The sequence below is a fragment of the Telmatherina bonti genome (genome assembly GCF_933228915.1).
Source record: "Telmatherina bonti genome assembly, chromosome: 13".
In the NCBI taxonomy this organism is placed as follows: domain Eukaryota; kingdom Metazoa; phylum Chordata; class Actinopteri; order Atheriniformes; family Telmatherinidae; genus Telmatherina; species Telmatherina bonti.
Window position 1 is genome coordinate 16,222,020 of NC_136611.1, and position 24,770 is coordinate 16,246,789.

Genomic DNA, 24,770 nt, shown 5'->3' on the forward strand with positions numbered 1-24,770 from the left:
GCCATAGTCATTTTCCTGGCTGAAGCATATTGCATAATTAACAGTTCAATTGATTGTGGGCAACAGGAAGAGCCTTGCTTGTCTGTTGTGCAGTGTGCTAATGAGGTCTTCATTAGGGCTGGAGTCTGTGCCTTTTGCTCTCCAGTAGTTTTATATCTGATTTTGATCTTAAACTCAAGTGAATGTAACAGTTTGGTCTTCTGCTGACCAGTGGTACAGGATTGAGAAATCTTTGGAATTACGTCCACCTTTTTTTTTTTTTTTTTTTTTTTTTATCAGGCGCATATAACTGTATAAAAGTTTACAAATGTTTAATGCTTACAAATGTGAGTGACTATTTCAGTTTTTCATATCTTATACTATTGGATAATACTGTAAAGGTGATGTTTATATTGTATTTTTTATGTATTTATATAAAAATAAATGATTGTTGTACTTTGAAAATGCTTTTGCTTTTGGATTCTTTGAAATTTAGAATTGTTAACCAAAGTAAACTTGACTGAAAATGCCAAATATGATGCAAGTGGAACTTTACAGCAGAGTTAGTTGAAAATTTTTAGACGGACATTGGCAACTTGCTCATGACACTGTTAAAGCTATATAAACTCAGTTGTAATATCGGAAGATGATTGTAATCTGAGTTTAAAATGAGTGGCTTCAGAGCTGGATTCATCCTGGTTTTTGTGAAAATCCTTAAACGTGACTGTAATAGGTCCTTTTAAACCAGTAAGTATGCTCTCAAATAAGATAGTATGTCTTGTTAGTCTGACTAATCTACTCAACTGATCCTCACACGCAATCCTCAGATGCTCTGATCCTCAGATGCAATAAATTGTTTAATGATTCTCAGTATTCCAGTCTGAAACACTTGCTGCCTAAAATAAGGGCAGTTAAAGATATTGTGAAATCAGTACATGTGGACTCCTGGTGTGAAATGTTTAGTGTCCGTAAATCGATTGCTTCCTCTGAGACATCGTATGTAACCTTGTTGATGTATCACCATGGCAACAGTAGGTGCTGTTTAAGTTTACTACGTAGTTGCCTGTTCGTTTTACATTTTTAGCTTTTGCAGTAGAAACACATACTCGGTAAAATTAGGATTTAGGTCAAATTAAAGACGTTCCTAAGATGTCAGATATATTGTGCAGGTGGCTAAACGAGGAGGTCCAGCTGTCAAAAGCGGTTGGTAAGTGTGCTCGAGGTTATGTTTTGTCAAGACAAGTTAAGCTAGCAAAACTACCAAACGCTGGCAGGAAAAACGATATTTTAAAACTAAACGCACAGTTGTTTGGTAATAAATGAATATTGTATGTTCTCGTATTCACAGATCCCGGAACATTTGCTAAAGATTTCTCTAATGGGTACTTAATTGGGGAAATTCTTCATACATATCAGATGCAAGATGATTTCAATATGTTTTTAAAGAGAGAGTAAGTTGCCAGACACTATTTTACCATTTTTTGTTGCTTGAAGACCTCTTATTAATCCTTAAACTACTAATATGAATAACAATTTAAGCTAATTACACCTTTTGTAACTAGCAACTCCATCGCCAAACTGAAAAACTTTGCACGTCTGGATCCTACTCTAAAGCTACTTGGGATCCCTTTCGATATAAACACAGCCCAGGACCTGATGCAGGAGAAGGAAGACGTAGCCAAACGCCTCCTCCACCAACTTTATGTTGCACTAGAACAGAAGAAGAAATCAAATATCAGCAGGACAATGATGGAAATCATGCAGCCTGCAGCCAGAGCAAGCCTGCGCAAGAAGGATCATGAGATGTTCTTATATGTAAGGGGGTTTATATTTACTTGTAGTATTTGTAGTATTATGCATTTGGTTAGGAACTAGTTTGGATTACTGTGCATATTGTTATTTTTTTCAACACCTTTGTATTTATTTAGCGGCTTCCTCAGGTGGTGAAACGAGATGCAGATGTGAAGTTTCAGAAAATTTCTCAGAAATATGCAGACAAATGCCAGCAATTGAACGACAGGTCTTTGGTGACCCAGTCCATCCAAGAGAAGAGTCAACTCAAAATCCCGGATAACAGAAGATTAGAAAATGATGAGAAGGTACTCAAAACTAGAAATAACAAGACAAGTCGTTTTTTTCAACACATATATTCTTTTTCTTTATCCAGCTTTATCCAACTGAAAATCACATCTCTTTGCAGAGTATTGTTATTTAACAATAATATGAATACTTTTTGATAAAAGTACAATTCATAGTGAAAATAAAACCTGTTGAGCTTAGTTCACTGATGATGCTTTAGGTCATGTTGAGCACGGAATACTTAATGTTGCAGGGTTGTCATGAGCAGCAAAATGACATGACTTGTAACATGGCCACTACAGTTCAGGGGCAAAAACCCTCTTCCTACACAGCACCTCTTGATATAAGAAGAAAGCAACAGGGGCAGCACAAAGAACAAAAAGCACAGGTATGAACAAAAGAAAAACAAAAAAAACATAATGTGATCATTTATTAACCTGCCGAGAAAATTTTATCTATTTGTTACTTGTACAAAATATTTTAGGTTATATTGTTTTTTCTCTTAATTTTGTTCATGCAGAAAGTCCAGGCTGAAATAGCCCAGTTTGAGATAAACAAGGAAAAACTGTTTACTTCTGATTTAGCTCCCTCCTCAAGGTAAGGGAAAGGATACATTTAAAAGATGTATGCTGCATTTATGAGGTCTGCTATTGAATGTTCATATCAGTGGAGTCTTACAGTTAATTTAGTAACAATCTTTTTCATCCACATTCTTTTCTAGTGTTCAGCCTCTCGCTGCAGATTTTACACTCAGCGTTGGCGAAATGACTGGAAATATAACTCAGCCAATGTTACAATCCAATAGCAAGTATATACAGGAAATCCGACAGAGGCTGAAAGAGAAAGCTGTTGCCTGTGAGCAGAGAGAGAAAAGACTTGACAGATTCCTGATGGAGCAGTTCAAGGCTCAGGAGATTCAACAGGTGAAACTTTCATTTTTCCAAAATGTCAATTTTCCTCAATGTTCCTTCCCTTAACAGCAGTATATACCCAATCAGAGGGGGTAAAAATGAATTTAGTATAATAAAATCAGTTTCGGGCTGCACCGTGGCGTAGTGGTTAGCAAGAAGGTCCCTGGTTCAATCCTCATCTGGGGCGAGGCTTGGATAGTGGCCTTTCTGTGTGGAGTTTGCATGTTCTCCCCGTGTATGCGTGGGTTCTCTCCGGGTACTCCGGTTTCCTCCCACCATCCAAAGACATGCATGTTAGGTTAATTGGTTACTCTAAATCACCCATAGGAGTGAGTGTGAGTGTGAGTGGTTGTTTGTCTCTGTGTGGCCCTGCAATGGACTGGTGCGCTGTCCAGGGTGTACCCTGCCTTTCATCCAAAGACTGCTGGTATAAGCTCCAGCTTCCCCGCGACCCTTGATTGGACTAAGCAGTTAAGATAATGAATGAATGAATGAATAATCAGTTTCTCTAACATGACAATCTTTTAATTTTTTGGAACTTCAAGAGGAATTGCTTTACTGTTAATGAATCTCATCATTATTGTTATTTTGCGCTAGTCATTTTAAGTCTAAATCAGTTAAATATTATCCCCCTTTCTTATTTTTTTACTCATATCAAATGCATTGTGACTTCAAGATATTTTCAAAGAAAAGCATTCATTTTAATATTTTTTTTGTTGTTGCATTTCTCTGTTTCAGGAAATAAAAGGCGATGAGCAACTGGTAAAGCGACTAACACGTCAGACCAAGCAGGAAAAGCGTTTGGTTACCCAGCTCATGATAATACGTAGACAGAAAGAGGTGATCCGAGAGAATCGCTTCTTCAGAGAGCTTCAGTACCAGCAGCGAAGAGAAAAGGATCTCCAGGAAGCTCTGTACAGAGAGGCGGTGAGATAATTCTCTCTGTTGCAACTCTGTTTCAGGCTTTTTCAGTGGAAGGGTGAGCAGTGTTACAGGGATAGTAAAGGCAGGGCTCATTGTGGTGGTTTATACAGTTTCAATAAGGTTCATCATGAATAGAAAAAAGAGACTATGGTTTTACAGGTGACCATCATTGCCTGTAAGGTGAACAATGGCACACTGACACACTTTTTCTTGTTTGTCGTTAAGGTTTATTTTCTTGCATGAAAAAAACATTCACAGATTTGACTGAATAATTTACTTTCCTCAACTACATCTGCAGTGTAAAGAGGAGCTTTTTTTTAAAAGGCTGTTGCCATTCTGTCTTTCTGACTGGATGCACTTTAGGTCTTGGCTCATCAAGCTAAATTGGCCTTTGAGGAAGAGATCAGAAAGGAGCTTGAATTATGTAAAAGGCTTGATGCAGAACAAACTCAAATCAGACACAAGAAACACTTTATAAGCTGCAAGAACATTTTGGAACAGATTGTGGACCTGGCAACCAAGGTTGGAGAATATCGTCTGCTCACTGAGAAGTACGTAACGCAATAGCTTCTAGAGATGTCATGAAAAATAACAATGGTTGTGTCCAGTTTTAAATGAATATGTGGAAATAATGAAATATGTTATAAAAATACCTTATTTATACCGTCACTTTTTGTAAATAGTTTTGATACAAAGAACAAGATGGAGGGGCTCTTCATTAATTTATGGCTCAGAATAGTTTCAATTTTATTTATGGCAGATATTTGTCATGTTTTAAAACAAATACATCCAAAATTAATTCAATATACTTAACAGATGTTTATATGTCAGCTGCCTCTCAAAATGAAACACAGCATATTCATATCCCAAACTCATGCTACCCAGCTCAGTATTCATATGGTCATGTGTTTTGATAGTATGTATTCTGCATTTCATAGTAAGTTGTATGATTTCTTCAAGGTCAGATGAATAATTTCTCTTAGGTTCATTAATGGAATGAATGCATTTAACATTACAACATAAAGTACTTGGCTTGTTGCTGATTGATTTGGTTTGGGTAAATAGCTCAAAACATTTTCAGGTTCATTATTTAATTTAACTGAAAAAAAGTCTAGGTTGACTACTGTAATTATTCATACTGCCACAACCAGAAACCAGGTCCCAGAGAAGCAAATGAGTCAATGGAAGGAACTCCTCCTCAGAGATCTGCCTCTGTATGAGTCAAACAAAAGTCATCAGCCTGGGATTGAATTCTCCACATCACTGAACCCAACAGATCTGGCAAAGCAGGAGATACTAAACAAGCTGGAATATGATGAATATGCCGTAAGTTTGAAGAACAAAGTTTCAGGGTGTGTTTGCAAAAGCTTACAATTGGTCAATCCTTGTTGACTTTATAAAACAAAAACCATGCAAATAGCCAATTTAGCAAAATGTTTGACCCTTGAAAAGTTGTGTTTTTAAACTGAACCCAGAACTATCTGAATGCTAATTGTTTTCTGTTTCCAGAGCATGGCAGGTGATTGGGCATATTTGAAGGAAGATGGGGAGACAAAATTACTCCCAACCCCTAATGACATTCTTGGACATGTTATCCATTGGCTGAGGAAAATTGTTCACCCACCCATCATAGAATCACCTTTGCTTTTATTTCCTCATCACACCATCAAGGCCTGCATCCTTGGCAAGCTTTGTTCGGGAAAGACAACCTGCCTGGCCAAGGTTACTGAAGGTAACAAATGCTTTCACAAGATACAGGACCACCAGATAACATCATTATTGATATATAATAAAAAGCTTTGTCTGGTTGTTGTTGTCTTTTTCAGCACTTGGTATCTGTGTTTTGTCAGCTGGCCCATTGATTGAAGAAGCACTTCAGGCTTATAAGAATGCAGATGACACAACCCAGGTACTGGGCTGTAACTTAATAAATGTGCTTTTTTTAAAATTTACATTCTTAATTTTGTGTTAAACCTTTATGACAAACAAATCACCTGATTTTATTTCACTGTAAAATACTTTGCATTTAAACTCTTTGCCTCAGAAATGTTACTTTAATTATTTTCTTTTTTGCAAAATCTACAGGTAAGACATCAGCTGGGAGAAAAAGATAACGAGCAACTGATCACATCACCCACATCAGGTAAATATGGTGGATCATAGTTTTGTTCTGTAGCTGAATTAACACTAGCTTGTAACAAAAAGTGTACTGTTTGATTTGAAATATGTGGCTTTTTTCCTACAGAATCTAACATCCAAGTGAAAACTGAAAACCTAAGTACAAAAGTAAGTGTTTGTTAATGTTGTGCTGCATTTCCTGTCTACTTTCTTTGTTTTGTATTTGCTGACGCATAGTGTAAAATATATTCTAGACTCAGAACTAACCGATTTAAATGCAAACATTTAAATTGGTTAAATGTAAGCATTTTTACTAATAGAATAATTTATAGCGGTATAGATGTTTAGAATTAAACATGTTTGCCTTCATTTTCCTTTATTGTGACTGTATCCAATTGTCTATGTGTACAATACAGATAGCAGCTGCAGATGAAGAGATGAGAAAAGGGAATACATTCCCAAAAAAGCTGTTAGTGGACATTGTGGTAGAGGCAATTAGGTAAGAGTACAAATAATTTTGCAATGACATACAATTTATATGATTCATTTAAACATGTTTTCTAAAGTTCTGCATGTTATTAATATAAAATTTCTAGTATTTCATGTAAATCAGCTAAATAGCACAATCTGATTTCTATATGCAGTTAGTTTAAACAAAGAAAGAAAAATACTAATACCTTTCAGATAAAAAGGAACCTCAAAAACCTGAGACATTTAAATTTTTCCCGTGTTCTCACTAGTCAGGTCCCAGCTCAGTCGGGTTGGATCCTTGATGGATTTCCATATGACATCGACTTGGCCCATCTTTTAGAGGAAGCCCTGGGTGGGTCTGTAGATGAGGGGAATGATGCTGAAAGCATCATGACAAGCCTTCCTGTCGATCCTAATTTAACCAAAACTCCACCACCTCCGACACCAGTGTTGGACTTGGCTCTCCTGCTGAATATTTCGGATGAATGTGTGGTCAGACGTGCATACACACATTTGGGTTTGTTTCACTGATTACAGCCTATCTATCTATCTCTCTATCTATCTCTCTATCTAGATCGATCTATCGATCTATCAATCTATCCACATACATCTCTATACATATATATATGTGTGTGTGTGTGTGTGCATATGTATGTATATATATACTGAAGCATTATCTTGTGTATTTATTTACATACTTGTCTTCTGACTTTGTCGTTTTCTTACTTTTAAATATAATATAGATACAGAAGCTGCTGCTACAGACAAGATCTTATATCGTGGACAAATTGCACACAGGTAATGAAAAGAATCAGGTGGGACACTGAAAGGCATGTGTTGAATCTACTTCATAACTAACAGTTGTTTAACCTGATTTTATCCTTAAGGATCGTCACTTTTCTTGATACCTGGCCAGCACTAGAGCAATGGTTTGGTGAAAAACAGAACATTTTGGTCAGTATCGATGCAGATGTAGACGAGGCAGAGCTTACCAGCAGGGTGGAGTCTATCTTGAAACAAGTTATCCAGGAAAAGCAGACAGGTATGGTAACGTAAGGGGAGCATTTTTTCTTTCTCAAGTTGTGCATATGTTGATTCTATCACATATAAGGATTAGAATGATTTTAACAAACCTCTTTACCTAATAAAGACTGACAGCAGGGTTTTGATTGCTCCTTCTGTGCATATTGTATAATGGTCAATATTTCCTCAGTATTTCAATAACAGCTTTCAGTTAGAATATAACAACACATGCATCCATCAGCACTTTCTGATCCTCCTGTTGAGCACGAGGTGTTAGATGGAACAAAAGTTCAAGACACTTTATCCACAACTCCTTCAGTGAACCAACCTCCACTTCTTATTAATGAAAAGGTTAGAGCCAAAGATTTCCTCTCCAACGTTAAGAAAGAAAAGTCCTGAGTGATGTTGTGTATTAAATTGACTTCAAACAACAGAAAGTTCATTTGAGCAAAGATTTATTACAAAAATATGTTTGTGCAAGAGATTTTTTCTTTTATCTACAGGGAGAAAGGAAATCTTATGTGACTGTATCTAAATTATCTGTAAATGATCTCTGTACATAGTTACTTCTTAGTATAAGAGTGTTTAATGGAAGAACATATGCTTAAACTATGTTGCATATGTACGAGGCATATACATTTCTAACCTACTAAACATCTGTACTTATTCTGAACTTGTACTCGTCACATAGATTTTCCACGGCAGAGAGTTTTTACTTTCCAAATACAACCTCATTCCCTTCAAAACCAGCTTAACTAACTGCCTCTAAATTGCACATGAACTTTGTTATTTGATTTAAAAATTAATTCTGGTATCTTCTACGCTAATTAATAGGGCACTCTGAGAATGTATCACCTGCCTCAACATCCAATGAGGATTCACAAGAAGTCCTTGAGAATCAGCCAGAGTCTACCTCATTGGAGGGTCATCCAGATTCACCAAGTCAGGTCTATGTGGATGAACCAATTCCTCTGGTACGATAAAGCTTTTTATTTTCTAGTTTATTTTTCCTTAAACAAAATGGTTGTGTCCATTTTATATGAGATGACATTCTACTGAAATTTCTTGGATTAACCACAAGGTGGTTTTTCTAACATAAAGCACACAGTTGGACTGCACACCAAGAAGGTCACTGGTTCAAAATGGTTGCTTTTCTGTGCAGAGTTTGCGTTGTCTCCCTGTGTGCGCTTGGGTTCTCTCTGGGTACTCAGACTTCCTCCTACTGTCCAAAGACATGCATGCCTGGGTAATTGATCACCCTAAATTCTCCCTAGGAATGAATGTGAGTGTGAATGGTTGTTTGTCTCTCTGTGTTGTGGCCCTGTGATGGACTGGCGACCTGTCTAGGGTGTAATTAGATAGGATCCAGCTTCCCTGTGACCCTTGATCAGACCAAGCGGTATAGTGAATGAAAAAAAGCATTAAGCTCATGGATACTTCATTACAAATGAAAGCCAGTGAAAATGGATCATTTAATGATATCTTTGCTAAATGTCATACATTACATTATACTGCATCATTCATTTTTTTATTGTAATTCTTTCCTGTAATCCTGGTTTGTAACTATTTTCCCCTCTTTGCTGACTTTCTAGGAGATAGCAAAGAGTCTCTGCTCACACTGGGACACTGTGTGTGATTCCTACGTGAATAATGTCAAGAAAGTCTTGCAGCCACTGCGCTTACAGAATGCTGCTATTGATTATGAACTTTTTAACATCAGGTATTGATCCAAGCTTTGAAGGTTGAAGAAACAATGTTTTGTTTTTTTGGGTTTTTTTTTGGTTTTCACAGCTACATCCAGAAAAATGTTAGAATTAGGATTATGTCTTATTTGTGTAACTGTTTTTGCCCAGCATAAAAAGTAAGTAACACATTTATGCTCTTTCATTACAATACAGTTAGTCACACTATAAACCACCTACAGCTTGATGGTTCTCAATGTTTTTGTTAATCTGAATTTAATTTTGTAGATCTGTCTTTGCAGTTTTAGTGTAAAACATTTAACCACTCTGTAATTATTATTAACTTGAGAATACAGCTGAATACGGCATCAGATTTTCTTTTCTAACTACAGGGTGCAGCACAATATCATTCAAGTGCATACTTTAATCTTGGGTTTACCAGTTTTGCAGTTTAGGGAAAATATATGTTAATAAAATATACTGAAAATTATTTCATTTATTGTGACTGAAGTGTATTAATTGGGTTATGGTTTCTGCAGAGAACGAGCCAAACATTTCTTGGGACGTCCAGATTTGAAGCAGGAGTTGGTGTCTCAGTGGCAAAAGTACTTTAATAGCGTACCTGATGATGTGAGAGGAGATGAGGATACCAAAGCAGACCTACATCTGAGACTGGATGTAAATGGAATTATTAATAATCCATCATAAAACCTAATACTGTTGAACTGTTAATGGAAAAAACAAATTTAGAAAATATCAAAAGGAGTGAATAAGTTTGAGCTTTTCTAACACATACACAGGAATTGTGTGAGCGTTTGTGGGACATTATTGAAAAACGAAAAAAGGAAGATGAGCAAGAAAGGGCCACTCTCATGTGTGATGAATGGTTGGAAGACCACACTGGCACCCTCATTAACCACCACACAATGCTAATGCAGGTAAATGAACTTGTCTGTGTTGTCATTGTTTCTATAGGCTCTCAGTTTTCTGTTTGGAAAGCTGAGCTTATAGGTATTTAATTACATGTACTGCAATAAATTATCTTCTGAGTTCCCTCATTGTCACTTAGTTTTAGAATAGAATAATAGAATAAACTTTATTGTCATTGCAACAGGTGCAATGAAATTTAGAGTGCCATTTCAATTGATGCCTCATTCATTCAATAAAACATAATATAAAAAGATAGAGATTAAAATAAGTAAATTTTTGTGACAATATTATAATATTGCCTCCATGTGTTGTTTAGGTAGAGCTGAACCGTTTCCAGGAAACACTTCATACCCTGAAGGTCTACTATTGGAGCATGCACAAACAGGTGCCACTTAAAAAATTCCCCAAATTTTTCGATTTGTCCTTAATGGAAACCCCTGGAATGAAAAATCTGGCTGAGAAGAGGTGAGTAACATTTTTAATAGGATTAGCCCAACCAACCATTCAATTAAACAAACACAAAAATTGGTGTAATAGTGAATGTTAATGTTGACAGATTCCTTTGGTTTCATTAGGAGGGACTCTGTGGACAAAAGGGTGCGGAGCCAGATGACTAATGAAGAGGAAAAGAAAACTAAATTGTAAGGAAGATGCTAAATTTAACAAAAAGTTTTCTGCAGTCTTGGATGTCCATCCTGATACTTTGTAGGAGAACAATATAGAAACATTGAGAGTTGTCTCCTTCACTACGGCAATTGTCTCTGCAGACCTCCTGACTCTAAAAAAGCAGCCTCTGAGATGCCAAAACAGGATGAAGCAGACACTTTGAAGGTCAGATTTTCTGCCTCAGACATGAAGACATATACATATCTGTTATAAAACATTGTCTCTGTAAATAACAACCATTTTTTTTATTGTTTGCTTTAGCTTTTGGATGAGAAACTCATCTCTGACTACAAGGAGGCAGTTAAAGCCATCAGTGAATTGGTAATGTTCTTTGTGTGTGTTTGTGTAGGTGTGAGGGTGAGTGTGGGCGTGGGTTTGGGTGAGTGTGTGTACGAATCTGATTATAAGAATATTACAGAGATTTTATAGACATAAACACTCCTCAAAAAATTAAGGGAACATGTAAACAACACAATGTAACTCCAGGTCAACCACAGTTCTGTGAAATCTAACTGTCCACTTAGGAAGCAACACTGACTGACAATAAATTTCACATGCTGTTGTGCAAATAGAATAGACAACAGGTGGAAATCATAGGAAATTGGCAGACACACCCAACAAAGGAGTGGTTCTGCAGGTGGTGACCACAGACCACTTCTCAGTTCCGATGCTTTCTGACTGATGATTTGGTCACTTTTGAATGCCAGCGGTGCTTTCACTCTAGTGGTAGTATGAGACGGAGTCTACAACCCACACAAGTGGCTCAGGTAGTGCAGCTCATCCAGGATGGGACATCAATGCGAGCTGTGGTTAGAAGGTTTGCTGTGTCGTTTGGCATTTGCCAGAGAACACCAAGATTGGCGAATTTGCCACTGGTGCCCTGTGCTCTTCACAGATGAAAGCAGGTTCACACTGAGCACATGTGACAGATGTGACAGAGTTTGGAGATGCTGTGGAGAATGTTCTACTGTCTGCAGCATCCTCCAGCATGACCGGTTGGGCAGTGGGTCAGTAATGGTGTGGGGTGGCATTTCTCTGGACGGCCACACAGCCCTCCATCCACCAACGCCAAGCTGCACCACAGACTGTTCAGGAGTTGGTGGATGCTTTAGTCCAGGTCTGGGAGGAGATCCCTCAGGAGAACATCCGCCGCCTCATCAGGAGCATGCCCAGGCTTTGTAGGGAGGTCATACAGGCACACGGAGGCCACACACACTACTGAACCTCATTTTAACTTCTTTCAAGGACATGACATCAAAGCTGGATCAGCCTGTAGTGTGTTTTTACATTTTAATTTTAGTATAACTCCAAATCCAGACCTCCATGGGTTGATACATGTGATTTTTATTGATAATTTTTGTGTGATTTTGTTTTCAGCACATTCAACCATGAAAAGAACAAAGTATTTATTAAAAATATTTCATTTGTTCAGATCTACAGTGTGTTACTTTAGTGTTCCCTTTATTTTTTTGAGCAGTGTCTTTTTCTGCTCTGACATTCAGATGCTTTGCATTTCTGTAGGTATCAGTAGAAGTCCAGCAGAGGGAGACAAAAGAACAGAAGGAGAAATTACAAGACAAAAAAGAGGAGAAGCAGACACAGAATGCGTCTGCCAACAAATCTAATAAGGAAAAGCAATCAAAAAAACAAAAAGGCACGTCTTTGATTTACTACAACTGAATAAAACATGTTTTTCTTTATGTGTACAGCATTTTTGAGTAGGATTTATGCATTTTTATCTCTCACCATTTTGGTCTACCAGCACCAGCCGAAGAACCAGAGAACACTCCGACTCAGATAAACAGAGATGAGACTGATGTTCAGGAGAGTGGGGTGAAAATGCATAAAGAATACGCTGCTGCACTGAAACATGAGGGTATTTGCACACACACACACACATACACATACACATGCACAAAACATATTCAGTAGTCCTCTTAACATTTTGTTAATTAATAAAATTCTTTGCTCTTTTCTAAAATAGTAAACTGTTAGAGATGTTCCTACAGGTGTGTGAATGTATGAAGTATAATTTGTGCACACACACTAAAGGAAATTCTTTGTGTGTGTATATAGGGTCAATGTATATTTTTTTGTGTAACTCATTTGATGTGCATGTGTGTATTCTAGAGAAAGCAGCAGTGATGCACACTGAGCTGGTGAAAGATCATGGTCTCATGATGGCGCACTCCCTGCAAAACAGAACACAAGAGATTTTTAGCAACATGGAGAAGTTGTTACAGGCGCGCTATCAAGCAGAAAAGGAGAGGTATGATATGCACCGCACTGCATATAGTACCATGGTTGATTTAGGTTAGTGTGTCATAAAATTTTCACCTGGTTTTGTCATGAATGAAGGTAGTTTGAGTGCAGAATGAAAAGTTGGTCTTGTATTTTAGCGTTCATGTTCAGATTTACAGAACTAAACTGAAATCCACATGAAAGCACTTTAAAGTGTTTGTGAAGTTATTCTGTGATTCTCATTTGAATATATGAATTACTTTTTCCTTTGGAAAAAGAAAACAGTTTTAAAGGATTCAAAGTATTTTAAAATGTTTACAAAAGGCCAGTAAAAAATTTATTTTTGTAACACATTGTCATATAAGTCATTCTAAACGTGTCTCTCTCCTTAGTGTAGACAAGTTGTCAGAAGTGGTTCGCCACCACATTGAGGCTGGTGCAAAGCTGCAGTATGAACTGGTGCTGGTCTGTAGTGATACGCATTCAAATAATGAATTTGAGTGTTCAAGCTGTAATAGTCAAATTCAACACAGCTACATCTTGACAATATTTTCTATATTCTTTATTCCAGGACTGCTCCGACTTCTGTCTGAATGGAGACTGCCACTGTTTGGCAATCGTGGCTCCTAGTCCTTGCCCACCTTCTTTGGAGAAGCCAATGCAGTCTACGCCAACTATCACTCAACTAGAATCACTCTACCATCAATTTTACAGCATTGCTCCATCAGGTGCATACAGCAAAGACAACTGTGGTCGATATGCATGTGAGTTCCTACATTCTTCTCATACATTATTTATTTCACCTTTTCTCTGACTTCCAGGCTTTTTGTCCAGTCCTGAGTTCTTAGATTTGCTTAAAGATATGGTTTCTGTCAACATGGGTGGAAACACTCTTCCAGAGCCCTGGAGAGACATAAATGAAGCGCAGGTAAGCTTCACAAACTTTGCACGGATTCAACAAAGTTCATGTGATCATAGCCACGATTTTATCACAAAGATGTTTTCTTTTTTTCCAGACGTTCTTTCATTCTGTAGATGTACTTTTAAAAATGATTCCTTGATATTATATTTGGTTTTGGTGATCATTGCAGCAGGTAATGGAAGGCAGGTTTCTATGTGAAATAATAAATAAAGACTTTTTCTTTCCTGTTTTGCAGTTGTTGGAAATTGTGTCTTTGTTAATGAATGACTACAAGCTGATAGATTGGCGGCGGTTTTTGCTCAGTGCTGCTCTTCCTTGGCCATTTCCCTCGCTAACGCAGCTGCTGGATGTGCTGCAACGTTACAAAGTAGTAGATGCTGGTGACACTGGATACATAAATGAAGATCAGTACCTGCAGGTTAGTCCCTAAACCGAGATTCTGATTAGACATTTTGGTTTCTGGTCAGACATTTTGGCAAATGTTTAAATCACTTTAAGTCCCTTCTCTCTCTCTTGTGTTGTTAATGTATACCAATTTGAAGAGGTCCTGTGGCTCCCAAAATGTAAAAATCAAGCTTATCATGCTTTCTTTCTTTGTCAACAGACAGAGTTGTGGTTTTCCTGTGAGACTGTTCAGACTGAGGACCCCTCTGAACCTGTGCCCTATAGTCGTCTGATCAACCTACAAAAGGTAAGAGACTGTAAAGCATCTAAGCTTCATTTGTTTCCATTTTTAGATGTGAAGTTCTGGTACTCAACATAAGGGACAGACATGAATAATCAAAGAATAAAAAAATAAACAGGAAAGAAGGGAGTTTTTACAATTTAACTAAATTAGTGTAAAAGTGATCTGAGAAACTTTTGGAGAATTAAATGTTTTATTTTTTTCTTTAAAGGATTTTTAAAGAACTAAGTTAAATTTTTACCTTTTCCATTGCATGTTACATTTCATGTTGATATTACATCACTGTTCTTTTGTTAGTAAGTCAGGTCATAAAGAAAGCAGCTGCTTTATGTTATTTTGAGAAAATCAAAGTGGAAAATCAGGCTTAAAGATTATGTGTTTTGAACCAACTAAATAAAGGAGGAGTACATAATTCTATGCTTGTCTGAGGGGTATTTATTTGTTCTCAGAGGTACATTTCTTAGAAAGTCTTTAAGTAAAGGAAATATTACCCAAGAAAGACAATTCCACTGTTTTTGGTTTTATTCTGAAAACTAATTAATCCAGTACACAAACTAAGCAATGACTTTTGTATTTGTTTTGTCTTGTAGTTCTTTTTCCAGTTGTTTGCAGACCACTCCTTCTGTCCTCCCAGGCTGGATTATGTGTACATGCTGCAGTACTTTGCAGTTGACCCAAATCCCAGTCAGGGTTTTGTAAGAGCACTTGGTGTGGTGTTGGGACATCATCTCAGGCAGTCCTCAACAGGTCATCTAGTCAAGGTGAGAAGATAAAAACAAAGATGACATCAATCCAATACAAAACCAGTATCATCTTGATTTTCTATTGCTAAATACATTGTTAATAATATACCACATCATGTACTATCACAACACTTTAGTCACATTTCTCGTGGTTAATAATTTTGTTTTGTAATCTCCATGTTGTTGTGTGTTAAAGTCTATGCCCAGTTTAGAAGAGGACACAGAACTCAGCCTCTTAGAAGTTGATGGAGGCGACAAAGGAGAAGACAGTCTGTGTGCATCAAGCAGTTTTTTGAGGGAGCAGGAAGTTTCAATTTCTACTCTCCTCAGTGTCATCTACCCCAAAGTCCCCAAGATGAAAGACAGCAGCCCCCTTCCTCCAGGCTGTCTGAGCCAGGAGGACCACATAGAGGTATGTCCCAATGAAAGTTAGGACACATTTAGCAAAACACTATAATGTATCTAAGAAGACTTCTTTTTGTAGTTAATTTTCAATTAAACTGAAACTTATTTCTGAAGCATAATTAATTATCATATTACCAAAAGCTGTCTGTTATGACATGGCAATAATGTCGTTTATCTTTGCTGTCCTTCAGAACCTGATACACGTATACAAAGAACTGGGTTATAATTCTGATGACTGTGTCCCATTCTTCAATCTTTCTAAACATCCTTACATTCAAGTGTTGATGGAAACCTCAACACACTGCCAGCTTCTTGTAAGTTATTTGTTTTAATTTGTCATTTATTTTGACAGAGCTGCTTTACTAGGGTCCATAATTGCACAACTGCACTCAGGATCAGTCACGCACACAGATCACACACTGACTGTCCAGCATTATGTCCAGTAATGTTTTTAAACCTTTATTTTCTTTAAGATTAGTCTCGATCTGTCTGTCTCGTTTGTTTCCTAGGACATTCACAGAGTGCTGCTGACTCATCAAGATGAAGGAGAAGCTGACAGTTTGACTGTTTTATAAAGGATTCATTCATTCATTCATTCATTCTAACCCATTTGTACTTTTCAGGTCTTTTTCATGCATTATTGAAAAATCTTTCATGGCAACATGTTAATTTGGAAATATATTAAGTATTTTAATTATCACAGCTTTTATTAGCATTTAAGAGAAAAGCAGTTAGAAATAAATTTAGTATGTGAAAAAGTTGAAAGATGATTGTGGGAATTTTATTTCATTTGATGTAATCACTTTTACCTTACCGATGGCAGGATTGATCCAGCTAACTTGTTTGTTTTCTTTTTCACACACTGGCTTACTTTTCTAATGACCTGTCTAACACAGAAAAACTTTAGTTGTGGTTACAATAAGAGCATTGTCCAGGACAACCTATATGTCAAGCCTGACCTGTCAGTTATGGCCTACCAAAGCACATTCAACTCAGACAAGTTCATTTGAATCCATTTGTTAGTAGTTTGTTGAGAGAAACATGAAGTAAAAATCTGGAAAGTTTCAAAGTTGGGAAAGTTGGAAGATTGATTCCAGGCTTCCCCTGACTATTTGCCCAAGTGTCTTTGGGCAGGACACTGCTCCAATTTCCCCCCAATGTGCGTATGAGTGTGTGTGTCAATGGGTGAATATGTCAAGTACTGTAAGTACTGCTTTGATTGGTCGGCATGACTGGAAAAGTGCTACATGAGTACAAATCCATTTACCAAATCTCCAGCATAATGAAAGATTTTTTTTTCCAGTAAATGCAGGTATTAAACCAAATCTGCACAAGAATGATGTTTTAAAACAAAAAAGGAGGCTTGGATGGTGGCTGAACCTGAAGTAGACTGTTCAGGGTCCATTTAACCCTTTTTTTTCCTTTTCATATACAGTCTATGATTTAACCTGACAGAGTGTGAGCATTTTTAAAAATTACAGCAAAGATTAAACTCAAACCCCACAAGTAAAAATACTATTGGGGGGAATTACTGTGTTTCAGTAATCTGATAACACATGTCAAAAATGTAATTAAATTTGTCACAATTAAACATGAAGGAGGCTGAAGCTCTCTATCTGTTTAAACGCAGTCACACAAACAGACCTGTTAGACATCAGTTGTCTTTTGGATGTTTCCTATGGCAGTCCAAAAATCTGTTTTTCTGGACAGTTTTTCTGTACACTGGTATATGGGTGCTAAGTCAAAGTGTTACAATGGCGAGATGAGAGCAGGCAGCAGGACAGCCTGGTGCTTGAAGGGCATGGATGATCGCGCTACATCATGATGAGTTCCAACAACGCCTGTCTGTCTTCAAGCCACCCTCGCAGGTCCTTGCCTGATTTGACTGTGAGTGAAGCTGCTGCAGTAACTAGGTCATTATCCAGCTGAATGTAGGAGACAGCACAAAAGTTCAAAATATGTCTCACCCAAATTAAGCCAGTCAATGAGCATGATTTATTAAGTATAAGATCAATTATTTTTTAATTTTTCAGTCAAATATTAATTTTATTTTACCATGTTGGTTCCTATATTTTAAAGCACACTCCATTTAAATGCTGTAGAGCTGTGTTTGTTAAATAAGCAAAGAAAAAGAATCTCATGTCTGCCAAATAGCATTCTAATGTATTGCTGCTATAAACGCTCTCAGTTAAACCTGATTATGGAAATGCTTTATGCGAGCAATATTTTCTTTCTGTCTGACTGATTCCATAAATAAGTTAAACATGCTCTAATTGCATTTAGGCAGTGACATTTTTCCCTTCTCCATCTTACATTTCTAATGAATCATTAAACGTGAAACTTCACAGTTGCAGTCATATGAACGAAAGCATTTGTGCTTATTAATCACCATGAAGTAAAACGCTCTAAGTAGTACCAGTGGGAATCAGTTAAATATCTATATTTTAGCATGTTATCGAAACTTATGATAAAAATGACCAGAAGTATGAGAAAATAACTAAAAGAAAAAAAGAAAAAAAAAGGGTCTGAATGAAGTTCAAAATGTTAATAGTTGGCTTACTCATGCAGTAACCAACTTTGACCGCTTGAGGTCCTCACAACAAGCATGTTTATTTTCTCATCCAGATCCAACAAAATGACGGTATCAATTCAGAGTTGTACTTCTCTTCATTACTTTGATGGAAATCTTTCATTTGATTTTTGAAGCTGCCCTTCATGGCTGTTCTAATAACTGCGTTATTAACAGCTGAAACAGCTGAGTAATGCAATCCGTTGTTAACATTAACTATTAGCCATAGCTACTTTCATTTTACAGAGAAATGCTCATCCTAAAAGCAAGCTTTCAGCGCATTCAATACTGACTTGTTTTTTTCAAATAGGCTGCATCATAAAATGTTCACGTGTCCAATGAGCTGATGACAATCAGGAGAGCTTGTAAGGCTTTTTGAAAAGCAGAGTCCCTGCACAGAAGAGGAGCTGATTGCAGATAAGAGAAAGGGAGAAAGCTAGATGGAAAGTGCTGAATCATGATTCTCTGAAGAAGTGGAAAGGTTTGAACATGTCTGTTTTTTAATCATCAGCAGTAGTCCTTATTGGAAAGAGTGTATTTGTTTGTTTCCTGATCATGTATCTTGTACCGTGTGACAACGTCTTTGAAACTTTCAAGTCAAGGACAGAAATGAGAAATGAAAATCATCGACTTTGTGAGAGAGACCAGAGGCTAATGGAGGATAGATGAGACCACAAGAAAGTACAAGGATAAGCAAAGGAAAAGAGACCAAAACTCAGGCTCTTGATAAGAGCCATTTGTGTGTTGTTTCTGAGGTGATAGAGGTCATTTAAAACTATAGATGGAATCAAAGACAGCTGAGTGCATCAGGTTTAACTGAGAACAGCTTTTTAAAATATATATAGATAAGTGTCAGTTTTATCCTTTGTTTTACATCAGCTGTTAGGCTATTGTGTCTGGCTACACTAGTTATAACAAATCTTTCTCTGTCTCCTTTCTCCATTACTCAAGGTCTCCCTATTAAAAAAAAAAATAATTAAAAAAGGATATGGATGATTTATCTTATTTGGATTAAATCACAGCTATAGTTTGGGTTTCAGAAAAGTAGCACCTTCCTATGATGTCCTGTTTGATTTCATGCTTGTGTTGTTCTCACTCATGTAAGCTGCTTTGGATAAAAGTGTCTGCTAAATGACAATAGAATAGAATAGAATAGAAAAGTAATGTGCTACCAGTGTGCTGCTCTAACAGAGCCTGCTTTCATTTGTAATGCCTTCAAATTGGAGATGTTGCATTGTGTATCTGATGTGATTAGAGCAGGACATGCTCAGTAAAACTGTACAGTGGTGTCTATTTTACGTTGCTGGTACAGCTGGCAGATGTGAAGCTCCAAAGAAAGAGTGGAGCTTTTGTTTTTTAATCTGTACTTTGTGATGTTATTTGTGTTTTTTTTTATGTCAGGCACCTCACAGATGATCTATGATGATTTTATACTATGCTGCTGTTCATGACTTAGGGGAGGTTTAAGATCATTATGAAAACAATAAAATATTTCATTTGATTTAGTTGTTCAGAAATTATGCATTTTGTGATCTAGTACAGTTTTATATCATTATAGGGACACTTCTAACCATGCTGCTACATCTGTGGCCAAACACTCACCAGGACCAGATGTCCTCTCACCTTAAACGAAGAACACCTCTTTCCTCCTCTGACGCTTGCTGTCAACAGCTTTTGCTGTTACTCTGTGTGCAGAGAGGTGGAACAAATAAGAAGCAATTTGGACCAGTGGATAGTTTCCATCTATATATTTTAGTCAGCCATCTTTTATTCTCTGTCCCAATGTCGGTTTGCTGGATGGTCTGGTCTTTGCTGTCTGTGCCTGTCCGGTACAGCTTATTGTCAAATCTAGACTGGCAAAGTTCTTTATGTTGCCTGTTGCCTAATTTTTCATGTCTTTGAGGAATTTCTACCTTTACTCCCTTCATGGTTTTCAGCTTAAAGATTGAATTATTTCCTCTTTTTCTTACTTGTTGCAGATATACTCTTGTTCATTTCCCGTTGTTCACCCAGTGTACAATGTTCTGATGCAACGGTGCAAAAGTGCACGTTTTAAATAGTATAAGCATGATACCCAAGTCACTCCTGTGAGTTTAACAAAGCTTAGGATGAGGGTATTTGTATGGTTGCGCCCTGCAGTGCTTGCTTTGCTGAAGCCAATCCTCTTTGCCTGTTTGCCAGGTGGCTCCCTGAGGGCTTACCGTATGAAAATAAGACATTATGAAAAGATTTCTGTAAGTTTTTTTTTAACTGCTCTTCTGTGTTGTACTATGAATAGGAGGAAAATGCTAAAAAGGTTGTTTCATTTGGCTATTGTCTATATTATCTGCTGCATGAAAAGGACAGACTGTCACAATTGTTCAAGCTCACAGTAAATATTTGAACGCAGGAAGAGGTACGTTACGTTCATTATGTGAGCGAGTCTCTTCATTCAGGGAGCAATGGGAACACTATATGCTCTCAGATTATATTCTCAAACCTGCAACCAGATCTGCTTGTTTAAGGGTTACTGTAAGCTTTTTAATTTATTTATCTTTTTTTTTTTTTAAATTATTATTATTTCTGAGCGTAGTTAATTTTTATTTTTGTTAACAACATATTTTTAAAAAGTTCAAATTGGGGTTGATTAAAAAAACTAGATACACAATATGATTTTAAGCTGTTTGTGTTGATGGAAGCCTTAAACAAATTATTTCAGACATGCACTAAAAGGACAGCACACAGGATTGGCAACAGTTGCCCAGAGGGGCCTCTCACAAGGTGCACACTTTGATCTGATTACTTCTGATGCTTGCCATGCATACAGTAGGTGCGGCTTTGCACTCTTTGTTACCCCTCAAGTTTGTTATGGATCTTACAGTGATCCATGTGATCCAACTTTTGAGTTCAGAAGTACAAGCACCATCAAACCCCGATTACGCAAGTTTAACCACATGTGTTGCATCAACTGCTGTCCTACGCATATCCTTAGTCTGAATACAAAATGCTGCACTTGTGACATAAAAAGGGCAACCCAAAGCTCCACCTGACTAAATTGAACTACTCACAGAGGACAAAATCCCAGTGTGTTCAGTGTCTTCACAGCAAAAACAGCAAGAACTCAGAGAGCGCTGATCCCAGACAAGCAGCTCAATTTCCACCCATATTGTGAAGAATACTTTTAAAGATGCCTTTGTTCATAATTCCATCCAGATCACTCCCAAAATTAAACGAAATCTAAGTTAACCCTAAACTCATTCTCTGATTTAAAAAAAAAAAAAAAATGTCTCCAGTAGTTTTTACATACATTTGACACCAAACAATAAGACAGACAAATGCAGGCGAAAACATGACCTGCTTGGAAAATATAATATCTGATAGTGAACAATTGGATCAGTGTTGTAAGAAGAAGTAGCTTTAAAAGATAAACAGAAATGATGGAGCTTAATTTTAGTCTATATCAGTACATCAGATGTTCCATTGCTCTGCAACAAGCTAAAGCTCTCATTGTATTGTTGAGAACATTTGCTATTCGTGTATTTCAGGGAATGGAAATTTCCCTGTGGTTACCACTCCATTTGTCAGGAACAGGGCCAAGTTGTATTGCTGAGGGCAGGAACTGGGATTGGGTCCTAATCTCTGGGACATCCAGATGTGTTTTGTGAGTGTGTTATATAGAAAGAAAAAATACCAAATTAGATTCAGTGGTTTGTTTTCTTTATCTCACAAGTTATTATCTTAGAGGAGTTGAATGTGAAAATACTGAGAGGATCATATGAGCTGCTATTAATCTTTATATTTTTCAGTATCTCAAAAAGTAATTCCCTATCATCCCTCCTTTAATCTAATCCTGTATTACCATAGTTTACCTGATACAGATGGTAGTAAAACAGGGATTTGTCAGGGCCAACATAAAAGAAGAGCTGCATATTATTGTCTTTAACTAAATAAAACAGATATTATAAATAATATTTTAACTTGGCAAACTAAGTCCTAACCATTTCATATTTGGCTAAATGTAAATGTTAATGCTACTCCTTATTGTAAGCCACTTTTTCATAATAGAAATGTTTTCATGACTGCTCTATTCTTCTTCCCTCATCAGATAAATATTATAGCAATTCCTTCCACTTTGTCATACTTTATGAGTTTGTCCACAACCATGAGAACTTCCAGCAGGAGGAGGAGGGGTGAGTGTGTGGAGCATTAGAGGCATGTGATTGGCTAAGAGGAAGAAAGCAGTTTGACATGATTGGTTGTGAGCCTGGGAGCTGTGAGCAAAGTTCCCTCCTTATTCTGGAGAGCATCAGTAAGCAGCAGAGTAGGACTTGCTGTGTCTGAGATGCACATCCGATACTTCTGTTTGTTTTGTGTTGTTTAACTGGGACTCACATTATACAGTAGCTGTGCTGACATAAATAATCTCCCTCTGGAACTTTCTGAGCAGAATTTAAGGTAAGTTTATTTTTCCTATTTTCTTCCTGCATGTGTTTTGACAGAAGCAGCACAGTTGTACAATATTGCAATACTTGTTATTTTCATGAGTTGTTTAAAGGGTTAAAGTGACATGAATAATTGTGTAATTACATCAAAATAAACAGATTTGTTGAGTGACAACATGTATCCAAACAACATCAACTCTTTGCCCCAGTTCTTACTCAAAGTAGAAGTTATGCATGAATGTGTTGCTTTTAGTACGTGCATTGATGTTTATGTTTAAATGTACATGCATGAGCACTCATGCACTGGATTGCATGTGCATATATCCTGCATGCTTGAAAGATGCATAGAAAGCTGCCTTGTGCTTGAGGGGAGGGACCGGTGCAGTGCGACTTAACAGTGACGAACCCCATCAGCAAACTTGTCACTGCAATGCTTCACATTGACAGGGGAGCTCAAGGACTTCCCATCCAAAATCTCCTGGTGTGACTTTCAGGCTGTAGGGTAGTGGTGGTAGTGGTGGTGGTGGTGCTGGTAGCCAGCTATAAATAGGCCTGCTCCAAATTGTGCTGCAGTCACACATAGATTCAGAGGGAACAAGAAATGACACAGCTGCTGTTTGTAATAGATTGAGGTCACTTGTATGTCTCATTTTAATTTTTAAAAAAAAGTTACTAACTCCTTTCTTAACACAGGCAAATGACAATACAACTTAAAACAGGAAGTACAGCATCTGTTTGTTAGTGTGTGTTTGTTGTCAGGATGTATCGTGATGGATTTAAGTGAAGCATTTTTGCAAGTGTAAAAGTTTTTCTTATCTAACTGCCACACAAGGCAGATAATTACATCTTTGCAACTGTTTCCTTTAAGTTTTCTCTGCTCCTGTGATTACAATAAATGTGCTTATCTGAAAGCACATTATAAAAGCAGCTTGTTGTAGTGTCAAGCAGATGTCTTAGTAAATGTTAGGGCCCATACAGGGGGCGCAGCCCTTTTTGTCTGTTTGTTGGATGATGCGTCGTCTTCACTAACCCAGAAAGAGTGAATTTTAAAAGTTACATCATTCTCATACAATGCTACACTCTTATTAGCTCCAGGAGGTTTCATGGCGAGCCAGCTGACTAGCTCACAAACACATGTGCCTGTTTATGTTTCATATGGTTCATGAAACGATCCGGTCATTGTTATGACATCATCCTTGCTTTTCAGACTATCTTTTTTTTTTTTCTTAGTTTGAAAATGTCTTAAGATGAATAGTTAGTACTGTAGTTATGCCAACAAACTTCTTCTTTTCCTAAGCTGGAGAATTAACCTGCAGCTTTCAGTGTCTACCTGCTTATCATCCAGAGTTCCTTTATTGCAGTGCAGTACACAAGGAGCCTTGTGTTGTACCTGACCTCTAGTATGCAAATACATACTGCCACATTACCAAACAGTGCTGTACTCCTCCTCCATGTTGGCAAATCAGTGTGATGAATGATGTACAGTAAGCCCATTGTTTCAGGTGTGTGTTACCTGAGTCCTGTTGCTGCAAGGCTGACCTGCTGAACATGGAGGGAGAGTCCTCCTCAGTCAAGAGATCAGACAAAGTCAGCCTGAATAATGAATTCCATGCTGACTCAACAAAGGTTTCTTTAAAGTCACTTTTCATTAGAGAAAATGATTATGGAGCATGCATGAAATTTTTATTCCTACAAGCCTTTTCCCTTATTCCAGCTGTTGAGCTGAACTGGGTCTCATTTTTGAATGAGTATTGCTGCTAGTGATGGAGAGGGGGAGGGGGGAGCGGGGTGGTTGGGTGGTGGTGGTGTGTTTGTGTGTTTGGGGGGGCTGGGGGGGGGGTGATGTAATGAGCCTGAGTCAATGTAAAATCTGTTTAGTGTACAAGCATGAGAGGCTTCATTGCTACTTATGACTCGGTTAGTCTTCTAAAGAGGTCTCTGCTCTGTTCCTTTTGAGTGTATTCATGTATGCTACATGCACAAATCTGATCATCCGCAAGA

The 24,770-nt window shown here is 37.4% G+C and overlaps 2 protein-coding genes across 2 annotated transcripts in view; both read left to right on the plus strand.

Moving 5' to 3' along the window:
• Window positions 1–1,128: 1,128 nt before the first annotated feature.
• On the plus strand, window positions 1,129–16,354 carry spef2 (sperm flagellar 2; the record flags this gene model as incomplete). Its single annotated transcript, XM_079251637.1, has 36 exons — window positions 1,129–1,186; window positions 1,328–1,430; window positions 1,542–1,794; window positions 1,908–2,078; window positions 2,312–2,446; window positions 2,579–2,655; window positions 2,780–2,981; window positions 3,708–3,896; window positions 4,257–4,444; window positions 5,045–5,219; window positions 5,403–5,625; window positions 5,744–5,802; window positions 6,428–6,510; window positions 6,752–6,974; window positions 7,226–7,280; window positions 7,399–7,524; window positions 8,340–8,479; window positions 9,098–9,225; window positions 9,727–9,865; window positions 9,988–10,125; window positions 10,434–10,582; window positions 10,693–10,758; window positions 10,885–10,948; window positions 11,045–11,104; window positions 12,305–12,437; window positions 12,546–12,659; window positions 12,914–13,052; window positions 13,417–13,489; window positions 13,596–13,788; window positions 13,846–13,952; window positions 14,182–14,364; window positions 14,551–14,637; window positions 15,222–15,392; window positions 15,571–15,786; window positions 15,971–16,093; window positions 16,289–16,354. The coding sequence occupies 36 exons, from the start codon at window positions 1,129–1,131 to the stop codon at window positions 16,352–16,354; spliced, it is 4,809 nt and encodes a 1,602-aa protein (XP_079107763.1).
• Window positions 16,355–22,664: 6,310 nt separating this feature from the next.
• The window catches only part of pde4d (phosphodiesterase 4D, cAMP-specific), a gene marked incomplete at its 5' end in the record, with an annotated part of 182,957 nt that continues 180,851 nt past the window's right edge, over window positions 22,665–24,770 (plus strand). Inside the window, one exon of the mRNA XM_079251327.1 lies at window positions 22,665–22,782. The remainder of the gene's footprint in view (window positions 22,783–24,770) is intronic.